At 50.2% G+C, this 15,868-nt stretch overlaps 1 protein-coding gene across 16 annotated transcripts in view; it reads right to left on the minus strand.

The window, feature by feature from the left end:
- Positions 1-15,868, minus strand: part of CELF2 (CUGBP Elav-like family member 2) — an 832,193-nt gene that overhangs the window by 49,520 nt on the left and 766,805 nt on the right. For all 16 annotated transcript variants that reach the window (XM_019460830.2, XM_019460833.2, XM_019460824.2 and 13 more), the window contains 2 exons: positions 15,394-15,552; positions 11,225-11,288 (listed from right to left, as the gene is read on the minus strand). In XM_019460830.2, coding sequence (XP_019316375.1) covers positions 11,225-11,288; positions 15,394-15,552 — 223 coding nt within the window. The remainder of the gene's footprint in view (positions 1-11,224; positions 11,289-15,393; positions 15,553-15,868) is intronic.

The raw sequence follows: 15,868 nt of genomic DNA on the forward strand, positions 1-15,868 counted from the left end.
GCCTTCTACCACGACAGGGCAGCAGTACAGAACTCGTGAGACTGGGGCCCCGTGGCTGGAGGAAGGGCTCCTGGGAAGCCCGTCAGCTGCACGGAGAAGAAGGAATTCCAGAGGAAGCAGTACTTCGCTCCTGCTCTGAACCTAAACTGCTACGATGGCTTCCTGGCTCTGCCACTGTACCAGCCCTGTGACCCTGGGCCAATGACTTACCCTCTTTCTTGCTTGCTTAGTGAGCGGCACCACTAACTGCGCCTTGCCTCCAAGGGCAGTGTGCAGATTTAAAGAGATGATGGATGCAAACCACTCAGCACAGTGTAAACACCCGATGAGAGTTAGGGACCCTCATGGTGGTTATCGCCACTGACATCCTCTCTCCAGACTTATTTTAAATGTGAAGTCTAAATGGGACCCTAGTAGGGACTCAAATAACATCTCATGAATAAAAAGAAAATGGGTAAATAAAAATGGCATCGTGGTTATATTTTTATTTGTAATGTGCTTGTATTTGCATTTTAAAGGCATCTATTTTTTAAAGAAGGATCGTGTTTACCCAGGACAAATCTCTGGCTAGTGAAAATTAAGAAAAGAACAGCAGAGAGAAGTGAAACTTTACAAGAACGTGAGGGTGGGATCGGCTGAGGCCTCTTCCATTTTTATCTCAGTCCAAGGGTCTCTGAGTCTTTCTCCACTTCACACTAATGTACCTTTAAGAAGCAGGACACAATGGTTCTCTCCCTGTACAGAGAAATTTTATACAGACAAACACTAGAGTTAAGTAATCAGCTTAATTTCACCTTCTTCTCATGTCTCAAATCCAGGTACTTAATAAATGCCTACCGAGCAATTTAATCTGCCTTAGAGAGACTGGCCAGATCACAGCGTCCTTATTCATTGGGGGTGGTGGTGGGTGGAATGGTGAGAGAATGTTCTAGCAACACATCCGTGAAAGCTACCAGCCATGGGTGTGGAGCCCTCCACCTAAGCACCGCTCACAGCATGGCAGCTAGGCTCGCTTATCTGCTCCTCCGTCCTGGCTGCCTCCATCTTCTTTCTGCTCAGAGAAGAGTTCCTGATGCCTCTGCTGCAAGAGGGCTCCTTATTTTGCTGAGAACAACGCTCTGTCCTCTTCCAGGAGATGCCCAGCCTTCTTGGCTGAGGGTGAGAGCCAACCGCCAAACACCTGTTTTTCAAAATCCACTTAGGTCCTGGGGATGCTCTGAGGACACAAGTACTTGAGGGATCCTGTCAACTTCTGCAAGAAGAGTGTAGACTTTGCAACCTTGTTTTCTCCTGTCAGTGCAACTCGGAACAAGGCTCTCCCTCCTTCCCTCTGATCAAGGGTCAGACAGGGTCCTATCTATAAGAACGTGTGACTTGAGAAAGCACTGGTCTTATTCTTCTGGGGTGCTTGAGGAAAATGGGGGAAGCACAGGAGCTGCACAGCCTCAGGGCAGAGCCACCCGGACACAGCCAGGGGCTCAGCTCTGGACAGGGGCTCTAACGTGCTTCACACCTGAGCGACGCTGAGAGGACTGAGGTACATTTGTTCTGACCCGTCTGTCCTCTCTTGGCCTTCTTGTGACTGACGGTCCCTCTAAAGCTGTAATGATGTAAACCACGTGACCGACTGTGTCACTGACCGAGAGCTGTGCTGACAAGGGGATGGTTTAGGACCGAAATGAAAATCTGCAGCACACGCCTGGCATCAGTTAATGGTGAGCAGAACCACTCTCCCGGTGAGCTCAGGGGGCCCTCCAAGACATCGCCCCTGACCCGCCCCAAGTGTGGGCCACAGCACTGGCACGGAGGAAATTCCAGAGCTGGAGGGAACTTATTAGCTCACAACTAAGTGGTCAGGGACTCAGGTCCTGGGCCGAGGCGTCAGGGCAAATGGTGGTGGACTCCCCAAGTCTGGGGCATTGATCCTGCCACACCTCCCAGCCTCCCTCAGAAGAAGACTGAGAGTCTGCCTTCAACACACACCCCTTCTTTGTGTCAGCTGCAAACTCACTTGTCCTGGTGTTTATAACCCCATGGCAGTCACCACATCTTACCCTGATCTTATGCATATGTATCTCTTACCTTCTGAACTAAATACTGAGCTCTTTGAGGACAAACAGCCTGTCTGATTTTCAAGTCCACCTAAACAGACAGACATACACACTCACAGCTGTACACATGGTGGGTGACGGGTGAATCTACACAGAATGAATGGACGGGGCATCGAACAGGATGAAATTTTCATTAACGGCAGGTACGAGTACCATCCACAGACCCAACCAAGTGTTCATTTTCTCCGCTGTTAGTCCTTCAGTATTTATAACAGCTTTACCTACTGTTTCCCTCAGTTGTTCATTAATCCATTTTACAAGTATTTATCAGAACTATGTGTGTTCCTGATCTCACCCGCTGGCATTCTTGAGAGCCCAGCTGACAACACTGGGGTCTGTATTTCACTGTCCTCTTTGTTTGGAAACCCAGGGCTGAAGCCTGGTGTGTCCTCCACAATGTCCCCTCTACCTTTGTTCCCACACATTGCCACCCGAGAGTGTCTGCAATCCTATCTGGCCTTTCCCTGCCTCCATCTGGCAAACTAGAGAGGGGACTGCAGCTCTGGGGCGCCACAGTGTGTGTGGGGCCAACTGTGTTCAGTGGTCACACTGCAAGGGAAAGGAAAATATGGGCCAAGGGAAGCAGAGACCAAGAGTGGAAAGGAGTGGTCATGGTGATGGGCAGCATCTGAGGGATTTGGGGAAAAAAGAAGATGAGAAGGATGAGATGGAGAGAGGCAGCAAGCAGGAGGACCTGTGTGTGTCTGCCAGCTCATCCATCTGTCTGTCCATTCGCCCACGTTCTTGTCATCCATCCATGTATCCATTTATCCATTCATTTGTCCATCCATCCATCATCTGTCCATCCGTCCACCTGCCATCTGTCTATCCGTCCCTCTACCCATCCATCTGCCTATCTATCCACCCACCTCCCCACCTATCCAACCATCCACCCATCTGTCTGTCTGTCCGTCCATCCATCCATCTGCCCGTCCACTCACCCACCTATCTATCCACCCACCCCTCTATCCAACCATCCATCTATCCATGCAACCATCATCCGTCCATCCACTAGGCAGTTATGGAGAGGCCGCCTTAGGCCAGACCCTAGGCACAGTAGGAAGGATTACGTGGAAAACCAGACAGCGCCTGCCCCCAGAAAGGCTGCTCTGTATCAGAGCAAGAAGAGAGGGACTGGAGGGTGATCTTACTTCATCTGTTTCTGGAAAGAGGCCCAGACTCAGGAGCTCATTCTCCGTAGTCTTTGATGGGGATGAGCGCTGCACTGGGTAGCTGAGGCGGCAGGGGCTTCCCAGTGGAGGACCACGCCAATCCTTCCACTCTAGGCCTTTTGTGGTCCTGTATGCTGACCCTGCAAAGCTCTCATGACACCCCCGACCCCTGAGAAATAAGCGCTGAGCATGTGAGCGGTGGCCGACAGGGCAGCTTCCTTGCCAACTTTGTGGAGTGAGGACCAGTTCCCAGCACTGACCCCCATATTTCTGCTTCTCCTAATGCAGAGGCAGGCATCCCTTCCTTCACCCTGTCCTGTGCTGCTAGGGCTGGGATCACACAGCATCCTCTGCTGGGGACAGGAGCCACATTAGAGCCGGTGCAGGCTGGTCACCGAGAGCGCGGGCCCTGCTCTCAGATCCCTGGGTTTAAATCCTGGCTTCACCCCACCTCCCGACAACCTCTGTCACCTTGAGCAAACTGGCCCAGCTGTATGTTCCTCAGATTCTCTAAGCGTGTGGTGGGACCAAAACACGACACCCCTCTGGAGGGTTGAGAGATTAAAGTCTTCGATACACGCAAAGCACAGAGAACAATGCCAAGTGCAGAGGAAGCCAACAGCACAGGCTCTTTTAGCCAGGTACAAAAATGCAGCGACATCGCCTCAGCCACGATGATGATGGCGCTAAGAATAAAGCATGTGCCAGGCATGTTCCTCACGCTACATATGCGCCCTTGCTCAGCACTGGTAACAAACGCACGTGACCGAGTCACTACTGACACTGTACACACTGTGCAGAGAGAACGCGGAGGCCCAGAGAGGAGAGGGGCGTCGTGCCTTCTCTCACGGCAAGCCTGGCCTCTGCCCGCCACCCGGCCTCCCCACGCGTGCTCCTTGTTCTTCTGGTTCTACCTGGAGCTCGTCCCTCCTCCTCCTCCTGGTGCTCGGGCTCCGCTTCCCTCAACGTGGCACCCTTAGGTTTAGGGGGATGGGCGAGGGGTGCTGGGCCTGGTGCTCCAGGCCCCCGGGGGGCAAGGCCCTGGGTGCGCCATCTCCATTGGGAGCTAAGATGTTAACCGGGAACCACACCATACCTGTGTCCTACGTCTTGTTCTCAATCCTTTAACTGCTTAACGTGGTTTCCTTTTCCAGCCATTACCAGAATCCCTGACACCACAGACCACTGGTTTCAGTTTCCTCAGGGAACAGATGGGCCGTGACCTCCTTCAAAGCCCCAAGCGTGTCGCACGACTGTGTCCCTCCCGCACGTCCATCACCTTAACTCAGCGTCCCTAACCGCAGTCCACCGAGGGGACGCACGGGGGCTGCGAACTCCCCAAGATCACGTGTGAAGGTGTGTGTGGCCCGGCATGCGCCTGTTTCTGGTGACAGATCCTAGGGACCAAGAACTTCCCGCCTACCACGTGGCAGGTGAGAGGCGGGAGTCTCGAGGGGATAGTGGGTGGGGGGAGGCCCCGGCCTGAGCAATGGCTATGATGGAGAATCGGAGGAAACCAAGGCATGGGACTGCCTGCCGGGGAGAGAAACTGAGGACAGAAACAGCTCTAGCTCAAGTGAAGGAAGCCAGAGACTCTCCAAGAACTTCTGGGCTGAGGCAGCAGGACAGCCACCCCCCCCCCCCCCGCCCCCTGCCGTGGGTCTCACTGGTCAGGCTGCGGGGCAGCGAGGCACCCGCTCCCCTCCCTGTGACCTTCTGTCCGATGTGGCAGAGGGCCGAGGCTCATCCTCCTGTGCACCCCTCCGGGAAGATAGCCTCCCATGAGCGGCGAGGTCCTTCTAGGTGCTACTGTTGTGCCACCCTGGCCACAGGGCCCGTCCTGGGTGGGTGGAGAGCCCCAGACATTCCCCCAGGACACACGGATCTGGACCCTTCACTGCCCACAGCACACAAGCCTGGAAGCGGGTGTATTGGCTCTTCTGGGCCCCTGTGCTCCTGTGACCAGTGTGGACATCCCACGTGTGCTATGTCCTAATGAGGGTAGGGCACCGGGGGCCATGCTGTTCTGGAAAAGGCACCTGCCCCGTTTAGGGAAAGCAACCCAGAAGCTACGTGAGGCCAGCCTTCCTCTCCCTTGGAACCACATGGGACGGTCCGCGGGCTCTCTGACCTCCAGACGCTTGCACGCTGGCCTGCTCGGGAGGCGCGGGTCCTCTCCTCCATAGACTTGCTCCCTCCCTGGGCCCAGACAACACTGGCGGCCCCTGCCTGCCAGCCTTCTTTTGGGGCCCTCTGCGTTCCTGTTTGTCCTTTCCGGTAGCTTTCTTGTCTATTTGGGGTATGTGAGCCACCCTGTTCCTTCCTCTCTCCCCTGAGTCACGGACCCTCCTGGTTGTCTGCCTGCGGGTGGCTCTCTCGGTCACACCCACACAGCGATAGGAAGGGGCGACCAGACGGGGCAGCCTCACCATGAAGCGGGCTGGGGCCTGGCACGTGGCGATATCGCAACCATTTTTAACCTCACCTGGCACTCTGCTCAGAGGGGCACCCTGCAAACTAGGGGCAATAATCTGGGTGACTAGAAATAGAAAACGTTTAAATACATTTTATGAAATCCCACAGTGTGCCAGGATCAAGGTGGTAAAAAAAAAAAACACAAAAACTGGGGAAATACAGGCATCCAACTTTTCATTCATTACTTGGGAAAAGAAAACTCCTTCCCAAAACGAAGAAATGATGTACGAAACAGATGTGCAATATGCCTACTTGAAATTTAAGATTTAAAAAAATTATTTATAAGGAGAAGGGCATGAAAATTTAATTTAATGTTCACCTTAGGTAATTTTGTGTCTTATTGTTCGTAGCAATTACCATAAATCTGCATATCAATAAGCGAGAACAGATGTCAGTTGTTACAAGTGCTTGCCAATCAGGTCTGTTAAAAAGTGACAGATGGGTGGTTATGGAATGTTCTCATAAGGCCTATTAGCACATTCGCAGGAAGCGTCTGCGGTGAGAGGGTGGGAGGCTCCGCTCCAGGAAGGCCAGGCCATCTTCGCGAATCCAAAATGCGCACCCCACAACTCGGGGGGCCTCCAGCGCGAGCCCCTTGGCCCTCCCGTGTACAGGCCACTACAAAAGTCTCCCTTCTGCTCCCCTCGTCACAGACGGTCCGGGATGGTCTTCTCTGGAGACAGGATGGCAAACTGATGAAAGGAGACCTGTTTTGTTGTTGGAAGCCAACATTTGCACCATACAATTTCAGTGTTACTTTATTGAAAACAATTTTGTTTTTGAAGTTTGAGAGAGAGCGCATGCGGATGACAATGGGAGAGGGGCAGAGGAGGAGGGAGAGAGAGAGGGTCCCAAGCAGGCTCCACACTGCCAGTGCAGGGACCCACTTGAGGCTTGAACCCATGAACAGTGAGATCGTGACCTGAGCCGACATCAAGAGTCAGATGCTCAAGCTGCTGAGCCGCCCAGGCGCCCCCTCATTGTTACTTTTAAAACCGAGATCAGATATTCCGGGAGAGAATCACTGCCAGCTTCACTGAATATGGGAAATACAGCAGTCCTCTCTCGCGTATCAACAGATAAACTCTTCCTTGTAGCTCCGTAGTAAAGTCTCTAACTTCTCTGATAACACTTCCTCACGCTGGGAAAAGGAAACAACTGCCCTAACAAAAAACAGCCCAAGGCTCGTGAAATGCGTTCCAGAATGAAGCGAGGCACTCTTCCTGTTACTGTCTCTGAATCTCTTCCTTTCGCACAGTTCTGGACTGCTCTCTGCATCACTGATCCAGGGCTTGGATTTGTTACTTGGCCTGTTAAACCTTTTGCAGAGGAAAGTCGCCACAGCCCGCGCTGATGCGAATGTATCTGCATTTGCTGAGACACCGAGCGCCGTTTCAGGCTTCTGGGCAGTAGGGAGCTGAGTGAGGGTTTGGATGTATTTGCAACCTGGACCTGCCACTTACTGGCACAGTGACTCTGGGCAAGTTTGTTAATGACCCTCTCAGCCTCGTGCTATCTGGGAACCCATACTATGCCCCTTACTGGACTTGTGGGCCCACGCAGTCATTTAACCTTTACATACTTCATTTTCCCAACCACAACGTAGTAACAAAGTGCAGGTTTTGTGCTTGGCCCGCTGCGAGGATAAACTGCATGATTATTCCAAGGAGCTCTTCAAAACAAAATCGTAAAATATTACCCTTGTTTATGTACCACGATGCTCTTTGGAGATGGTAGCTGTTATAAAGAAATTAATGACTGAAAAGTCACTTTTCCCTTGTTCCTTTTTCTTCAGGAAAAAGAAAAAAAAAATCCAGACTCTTAGCTCAAGTTTCTGAGATTACAGAAATTCATGGGACAAAGATTACAGTTGAGGGAGGAATGGGCAAGTTTTTCTGAGAGGTTTTCTTAGAGGGAAAATAGTATCAATCAAGGATGCTTCAAAAGTGTAAGTGAATGCATTCAGCTTCTAAAGATTTGATCCTAATCTAGCTTCTGCTTTTATTTTTAAAAATTTTTTAATGTTTATTTTTTGAGAGAGAGAGAGAGAGAGAGAGAGAGAAAGGGAGGGAGGGAGAGAATATGAACAGGCGAGGGGCAGAGACAGGAGGAGACAGAATCCCAAGCAGGCTCCAGGCGTCGAGCTGTCAGCACAGAGTCCAACATGGGGCTCAAACTCACGAACTGTGAGATCATGACCTGGGCCTAACCGACTGAGCCACCCGGGCCGCCCCAGCTTCTGCTTTTCAATTCCACATTCACTAAAGGCCCCCTTCTATAAAATCATGAAACACATGTGAAGTTATTTTTAGCTTGAAAGGAAAATGGTAAATTCTTTTGGGGAAAAAAGCATAGTTGATGTCTCATGCGATTCTACTGACACAAATACTTAGTGACTTGTCATCCAAACTTTCTTTTTCTTCTTTTCTTTTCTTTCTTTCTTCTTCTTTTTTTTGGCTTTATTTTCTCCTTAAGCAGACAGTGTTTTAGTCATTGAAATGAGACATTTTAGATTCTAGTGATAAACCTCAATCTCCTGAAGGATAGACCATTCTATTTTGAGAGTTGTTCACAAAAAAATATTATTGGTTTCTGAAATGACGTTTCTTTCTCTTTGGGGACAGCGTTCCAAGCTGGACTGAGTTTTACAAGTGGGTTTATTACGTGGCTCCGTAAGACATAGAGACGGCATGTGAACTGTGGAGGTGCCCAGCTGGGCTGTGCCACATCCTCAGCCCTCCACGAGCATCTTAACCTAGGTGGGATTTGGGATAAATGGGCTCTTGGATTTCTTCGTATCGTTTCTACCGGATGTCACGTCCACGCACTTGGTAACATGTTTGATACTGCACCGACTACTGCCAAATCCTCGCCAGCTCACCCGTGAAGATACTGCCATTAGTTGATATAATGTTTTCTGGGCTCAGGTGTAAGGCTAAAGTCAAATTTCTTAAATTGAAAAAAACAGGGCATTTAAGTTAAGCTCCCCTGGGAATGTATCCAAAATACAAATCTGCGTTTGTCGATTTATAAATTTATTCACACATCCGCTCAGAAATAGTCAGTAGCACGTCTCTACTGAGTTGGCTGAGTTCCTCAGCCCAGGCCATTCCAGTCTTGGGGCCTGGTGACTTGGAGGTGGGGGAGGAAAGTGAGGAAGGAAGGGGCATTAGGGTGCCCCACCCGCCTGTGGGGAGTCAGGGAAGCCTCCTTCAGAGAGGTACTTCTATTCCCAGCCCCCCAGCTCACTTTAGAATACTGGTCTGGGTCACTGGCAAACACAAAAGTTAAGTCCTGCTTCAGGAGAAAACAAAAGAGCAGGAGGCCGTACAACTTGATTTTATATATATACAAAAAACCCTCCAACTACAGAGCTTCAAATACTCAGGAGGATAAGACCTGATTATCCCTATGAAGGAAGAAACCCCCTTTCTGGAATTCACCAAGCAGATGGAGCCTTGACATTTACATCCTTGATACTCTAAACATTCAAGGTGATGTTAAGGCAGCTAATGGACCCCTCAGCATTTGATTTCACAGCCTGTACGGACTTAGTGTGCTGAATTTTCTATGTGGAAGGTTCAAGAAGGTTCAAGAATGGGGTATTCTGGAAGGCCCAGAGCATTTACAGACTGCTTTAAATTAGCCATCTGCTCATGCGCCTTCTAAGGTCACTCCCAGATACCCTTAGTTTTTAAATGAGCACGCAGAGCATGTAAACGCTAACATCCTGACCTGCAGTGGTCAAGGCAGAGGAGCACAGAGTCTAATGACAAATGACAGGGCGCTGTGTCCACCCGGGAAGACGCGCTTGGTAGTAGCCTCAGGACCCAGTGACCTTCTCTGCATAATTCAAGTGCCGCAGTGAAAGAGCCGGAGGCTTCCTCGAAGGAAAGACCCTAATTTCGGATTTGGGTGGGTCCATACTATTAGGAGGAAGAATAAATGTTGCACTGGCTGAAAATATGACAAATCTTCACATTTATTTTAGAGCTTACAATCTGGAGGTTTTCTCTTTAAAACGCAGAAAACTCCCTGAATATTTTACTTATGACTCTCTGATTCCCTTCACAGAACTAAAAATTAACCTTTGAATGGGATTCCTCGCTCTAAAGCCAGCTTCCCAAACTGTGTCCATAAAGATACTGCTGAATGATTTAATTTACCATTTTAACATATATTTTTTCCTAATAAGTAAAAAGTAGTATTATACAAAAAAACCCCCAAAAAAACAAAAAAAAAAATAAGCTGGCAGTGCGAGAAGATTTAAAGCCCGATGAGTAAGTCGGCAGTTTTGTTTTTTTTCCCCTACAGGTCAATACATCCCATCAGACAACAGGTTCCCATGAGCCTGTGGGGCCGCAGGGGAAGGCTGGGCTGACGATCACAGAACCCATGTGAGGAGGAAGTCCTTCCAGATCCACTCAAAGTGAAACAAACAAAACCAAGGATATTTATTTGGGGAGCAAAAAAAAAAAAAAAAAAGGAAAAAAAATGAGAAAAAAGGAGTTTCGTAGTGACAGCAAAAGAAATCTGGCTTTTATTCTGCACATTCAGGTTTCATTTCATTGACTCAGGGTGTCTGTCCTTCATTAAAAACAAATGGTGCTTGATTCTAATGTGCCAAAAATCTGTTCTTCTCCTTGCCCTCTCTCCCCCATCTTTCTGGAATCAAACAAGGGAAGAGCCTTCTCGCTGTTCCTCACGGCAGGTTAATGGCACCTGTGTTCTGATTTATTGCGTGGGCCGCCTTCCCTGGCCCCGTGTAAGTTAGGATATCAGCCTGGAAGGTGACACAGTAGGAGTGACCTTTCTTCACTAATCACTGCACCTCAGTTACTACTGACACAGCTCATTATAAAAAGAAATCCTTTACGAGCCAGCTTTCAAATCCAGCCCCACTTTGATTTTCTTAAGAACAAAGATTATACTTCCACATAAAAGCTTCTGATGCACAATTCTGTCAACCGGGGTACTGAAGTAAAAAAAAGGCACCCTGTTAATTGTCTGTGGTTATCAAGGGATGGCAAACTGTATCAAAGATAGGTCTGCGATCCTGGCTTTCATTATGGCGGTCAGAATATTTATTGACTGCTTCTTATTAAAATTTTAGAAGGACGTCAATCATGGTGGCTGCCCCCCGGATAGAGGAACCTTGTTGGAAACTCCCCCGCAATCAATCCCATTAAAAACCAAAACCAAAACCAAAACGCAACACTTGAGGATGCTACGCAGGGCTTCTCGGCCTCTCTGGCTCCCACCCACCGCTGGAGAAGCCCAAGGTGGGAGAGTGACTCCCGAGTGACTCCCCAGCGGCGGACTCTCGTGTTCACACCCAAGTCAGAAAGTGAACAGGGCCGCTAATCGCTGTCTGTTCGTCTTCCCTGCTGGCGTTCTCTGCCTCTGAACCCACCCCGAATGCGGACAGCAGCACGCTCAACAGCAAAGGCACGTGTCAGGACTTACCAGCCATCTGCTGAATGCCACTGAACGCACCCAGGTTGCTGGAGGAGGTGGCCTGCTGCAGGAGCTGCAGAGAGAAAAGCGGACCGTCAGACCAAGGCAGGGACAGGACGGGGCCACGCCGAGCCACATGGGGACCCGCCCGCTCTCCCTCGCGCGTACCCAGCCGCTTGCTGCGACTATTCACGGACAGAAGGCTCCCAGAGTCGGGGCTGTAAATCCATATTAATGTCTAATCTCTATTAAGAAACACAGACACTGGGGAAGCTCAGTAACGCTGCTGCCTTAAAACAATCAATTTAGTCTTTTTAACAACCAGGTGTTAAATCTACAGAAACCAACGCGGCGTGACTAATGCTCTCTCTGTAGCCTAGCGGTCACCACCACTCATCTCTGCCAATCAAAGCCCATCCCTCGCTCTCCCACTTTCCTTCCCCGCTCGGTGTCCTTCGTGAGAAGCACACGGAACTCAAAGACTCTTGGGCCAACAGAGACATCACCACGGTAACTATGGACATAAGCATAGGTGGGCGCAGCTACGCCGGTGACCACACGACCAAGACAACGGTCACAATTTTAAGGTGGTCTTCACCGGCAGAGAGGAACATACTAGTTGTCAAAACTTACAAGTATCTGGTGTGATGTACAATGACGCTGGGCAGATGCGTCGTCATCTTTTAAAGCCCAAGTTAAAATCAGGATCTCTGAGCTTTTCCTTAGAGCTTTCAAAAACACCCCCCTCCCCTCCCACCCTCAGTCAGGGGGTATCACAAGGTAAAGGCAGGTGGCTGCTGTCCTCAAGGGCTCCTTTATCTGTCTGATTCAGCTGAATTATAGATTAACTTCCGTCCTATACCATTAACCTGGATTTACTGATACTCTTTTGGATAAGGTAGATCAACAAAGACATAGGAACAAGCACGTAGTTCTATACGCAAATGTACGTGGATACCAAATTCGTCAAATTTATTACTGAGAGATGTTATGATACTATATGCTCAGGAGGAACAGGACCAATTCATGACTTCAAGAACACCTTTCAGAATTTATTTGGAGTGCTGCAGAACCACACAGCACTGTCCTTGCTCTGGGTAAGGGTAGATTTTTTTTTTTTCAGTTCAGTGCAAAACCAGGCCTACAGTAGGGTAGGATTCAAAACCGAGCATCTCTCCATGGACTTAAAATCACCAAGTGGAGTGGAGTATCAGTGGCTGATTCAACCCGAGTCTCAATCACAATGATATCACGGGGATTAACAGTGACAGGTAACAAAAAACGCCAGCGATGTTCACTCATCCCTCCTGACTTGTTGAGATAGACTGTCTGGGGATTACACACAGACCCAGAGACACACACGAGGAGGAAGAAGTTAGAGATGAACCGCTCTGATAGAAATCCTTTATCTTGGTCTGGTATCTTGGGTTTCCCATTCTCTTGCGATTGTGAGCCCTCACTCCCTTTCCTATTAGGTATGCTTAAAAATTAAAGGGAAGTAAAATTAAATTAGCTTTGAGGCCATTTTGAGGAATTAATAATGCCAACTGAGGTGCGTGGAACTCGTGGGAAGTGTCCTTAAACGATTGCCAAGGGTTCCACCCACTGATAACCATCCTCGGGTGGGACAGAGTCAGAATCTACCCCTCAACACAGAAGGAGGGAAGGCCTGAGAGGCCGACGGCCCTTCCGAAGAAACGGGACTTCCAACTGAAAGGGGCAGGACCGATATGGCAGAGAAAGAATGGAAAGCCGTGGCAGAAACAAACACAGTTAAGAGCATATGAAAGTATGTTTTTGCGAGGCTGAGATGAATTCTCTTTCAGCGTACAGAACTAATCTGCAGATGCAATCAAAGAAACGTGCCACAGACTTTTGTAAGCCGTGGGGCATGGGAGATGTGCCAGGAGACTGGGGACAGGCACAGGTGTCTTGGTTTTTAGAAATGACGGAGTAGGAAGCTGGTTTCTTAGAAATCACAAGAAGGGGAGCCTGACATCGATCCCTGATACCAATTCTGGTACATGCAATTAAACAGGTGTCCCGTGAACGACCGAAAAGCACAAGTTCGGGAAAACCGAATCACCGTTAAGCTGGACTCATTTCTTGTTTTGTACGAGTTTAGGTGGCGAGACCAAGAAGACGATGCGGCACGGCATGTACGGATCTTGGCAAGACATCTGAGGAGATCTCTCATGGTGCCTTTGTGGCTATGACAGAGAAATGGCTAGAAGGCGCCTAGTCAACTCAGGCCACGCTTTTGTTAACGGCTCAGATGAAGACGGGAGGAGAGCGCGCCTCGCTCGGTGAGCAAACACGTATCGAGTGGCTATCACAGCCAGACCCCGCCGGGCAGCGGGCAGGGTGGGCCGGGAGAGGGCCAAGAGCCACGGCCGCAGCCAGCTGCACAGAGAGCACACGGAGGACTGAGGTGCCACTTGCCCGCCGGCAGCTCGGTCTTGGAAACGCTGCGGAGCCCCTCTGAGCCTCTCCGTCTGCACCGGTACAGGCAGGCTCTTACCTTCCGAGATCCCAGGGAGGACTGCCGTACGGAAGTGCACGGGCTGTCACAAGGTGAGGCTAACGGACCACGCGATCCCGAGGGGGACAGTTACCGTGTCAAGTAACAGGATCGGGGCAGAACACACGTGGAGCACGCACACGCACACTCACACCCACACGTGCGCGCTGAGAGAGGCCAGCACACGCCACCCAGACTCAAGAGGGGAAGTTATATTAATCAAGGTGAAGTCCCGTGTTCAGGTGCCAACGTGGAAAAAGGGGCCGGAGCACCATGGTTCGGCAGTAGTTCGAGTAAAAACCAATGACAACCCAGACCAGCGTTAGCTGCCTTCTGCCTCACGTGCGACATGGTTAGTACAAGGGCCGCTGTGAGGCTGCATTAAGACAGTTTCTTTAGAGAACAGTGTGGAGGTTCCTCAAAAAATTAAAAACAGACCTACCCTATGACCTGAGCACTGCTAGGAATTCACCCAAGGGATACAGGAGTGCTGATGCATAGGGGCACCTGTACCCCAATGTTTACAGCAGCACTCTCAACAATAGCCAAATTGTGGAAAGAGCCTAAATGTCCATCCACTGATGAATGGATAAAGAAATTGTGGTTTATATACACAGTGGAGTACTACGTGGCAATGAGAAAGAATGAAATACGGCCCTTTGTAGCAACGTGGATGGAACTGGACAGCGTGATGCTAAGTGAAATAAGCCATACTGAGAAAGACAGATACCATATGTTTTCACTCTTATGTGGGATCCTGAGAAACTTAACAGAAACCCATGGGGGAGGGGAGGGGAAAAAAAAAAAGAGGTTCGAGTGGGAGAGAGCCAAAGCATAAGAGACTGTTAAAAACTGAGACCAAACTGAGGGTTGACGGGGGGTGGGAGGGAGGGGAGGGGAGGTGATGGGCATTGAAGAGGGCATTTTTGGGATGAGCACTGGGTGTTGTATGGAAACCAACTTGACAATAAATTTCATATAATAATAATAATAATAATAATAATAATAATAATAAAAAGACCGTTTCAAGTCCACACCAGGGGCCACTGCTCTGTGCTGTTTAGATCTCACCGGGGGAATTGTCTTCGATTCTGGTCGCTGTATTTTACTCCGGATATTGACAGAAATGGGGGGCACAAGGAATGACAGGAAAATGAAAGTTTAAACCGATGTAACTATGGTTGAGGGAACTGGGTTTATTCGTCCTGAAGGAGGATCTCATTTGGGGGTTTCAACTACAGGAAGAAACATCTGATCTTGTCAACACAGCTCCACAGGGAAGAGCCGAGACGGCCGAGTCAAAGCGTGAACGGGGTCCCGCCGGTCCCCACGCGGACCGCACTAACCTCCCTTCAGCGACACGCCCGCCTCAGTGTCGCCGTGACCGGCAAGCGCGCCGCGCCCCCTTCTCAGGCAAGGCCGCGAGCGGTCCCTGCCACACCGGTCAGAAATTTCGCCCCGTGGGACTCCGCGGCCTGGGCCAGGCCAGAGTTAAACGAGTCACATCCCGAAGCTAATCGATTGAACTTGGAAAAAGGAACGGGCGTCAAGGCCGACTTCACTAACGTCCTGGGACTCGAAGAGCCCCCAAACGGACTCTTTCTGAACTCAGGGGGGCGGGACGGCCCCCTCCTCGCGGCCCGGGCCCAGCACTTACCGCCAGGTACTGCGGGGTGAGTCCGCCCAGGCCCGTCAGGTTCCCCCAGGTGGCAGTGTTGAGCTGTTGCATCTGCTGCGCCAGCTGCTGCTGGAGGCGCCTTTGCTCTTTGTCCTTCTGAGTGTCCGCGAACTTGACTACGATGGGTGAGGAGCAGCCCTGTGGTCAGACACAGCGGAAAGTGAAGAGGGGGTTACCGCCTGGCGGAAGCCTCTCGTGACACTCAGCACCGGGTCTAGCTTTCTCCACTATCGTGGAGCACACGGAACGGTCTGGAATGGTTTTAAAACGGTTTGATATTCCTTCTTCTTCTCTGACCAGTACCATCAACAGAAAATTCCAGATACTGTCACTGGTTTCTCTGGGGATCTGGTGGTCGGTGCAGCCATTTGCTTTCTTGCTCTGATTATTAAACTGCCTCTCCTCCTCTCTTCGTGTGTCTTCCTCCAACCTTTCCGGGACCTCCTCAGAGACA

This window comes from Panthera pardus, unplaced genomic scaffold (genome assembly GCF_024362965.1).
Source record: "Panthera pardus isolate Hobbes unplaced genomic scaffold, ASM2436296v1 HiC_scaffold_6, whole genome shotgun sequence".
NCBI classification, from domain to species: domain Eukaryota; kingdom Metazoa; phylum Chordata; class Mammalia; order Carnivora; family Felidae; genus Panthera; species Panthera pardus.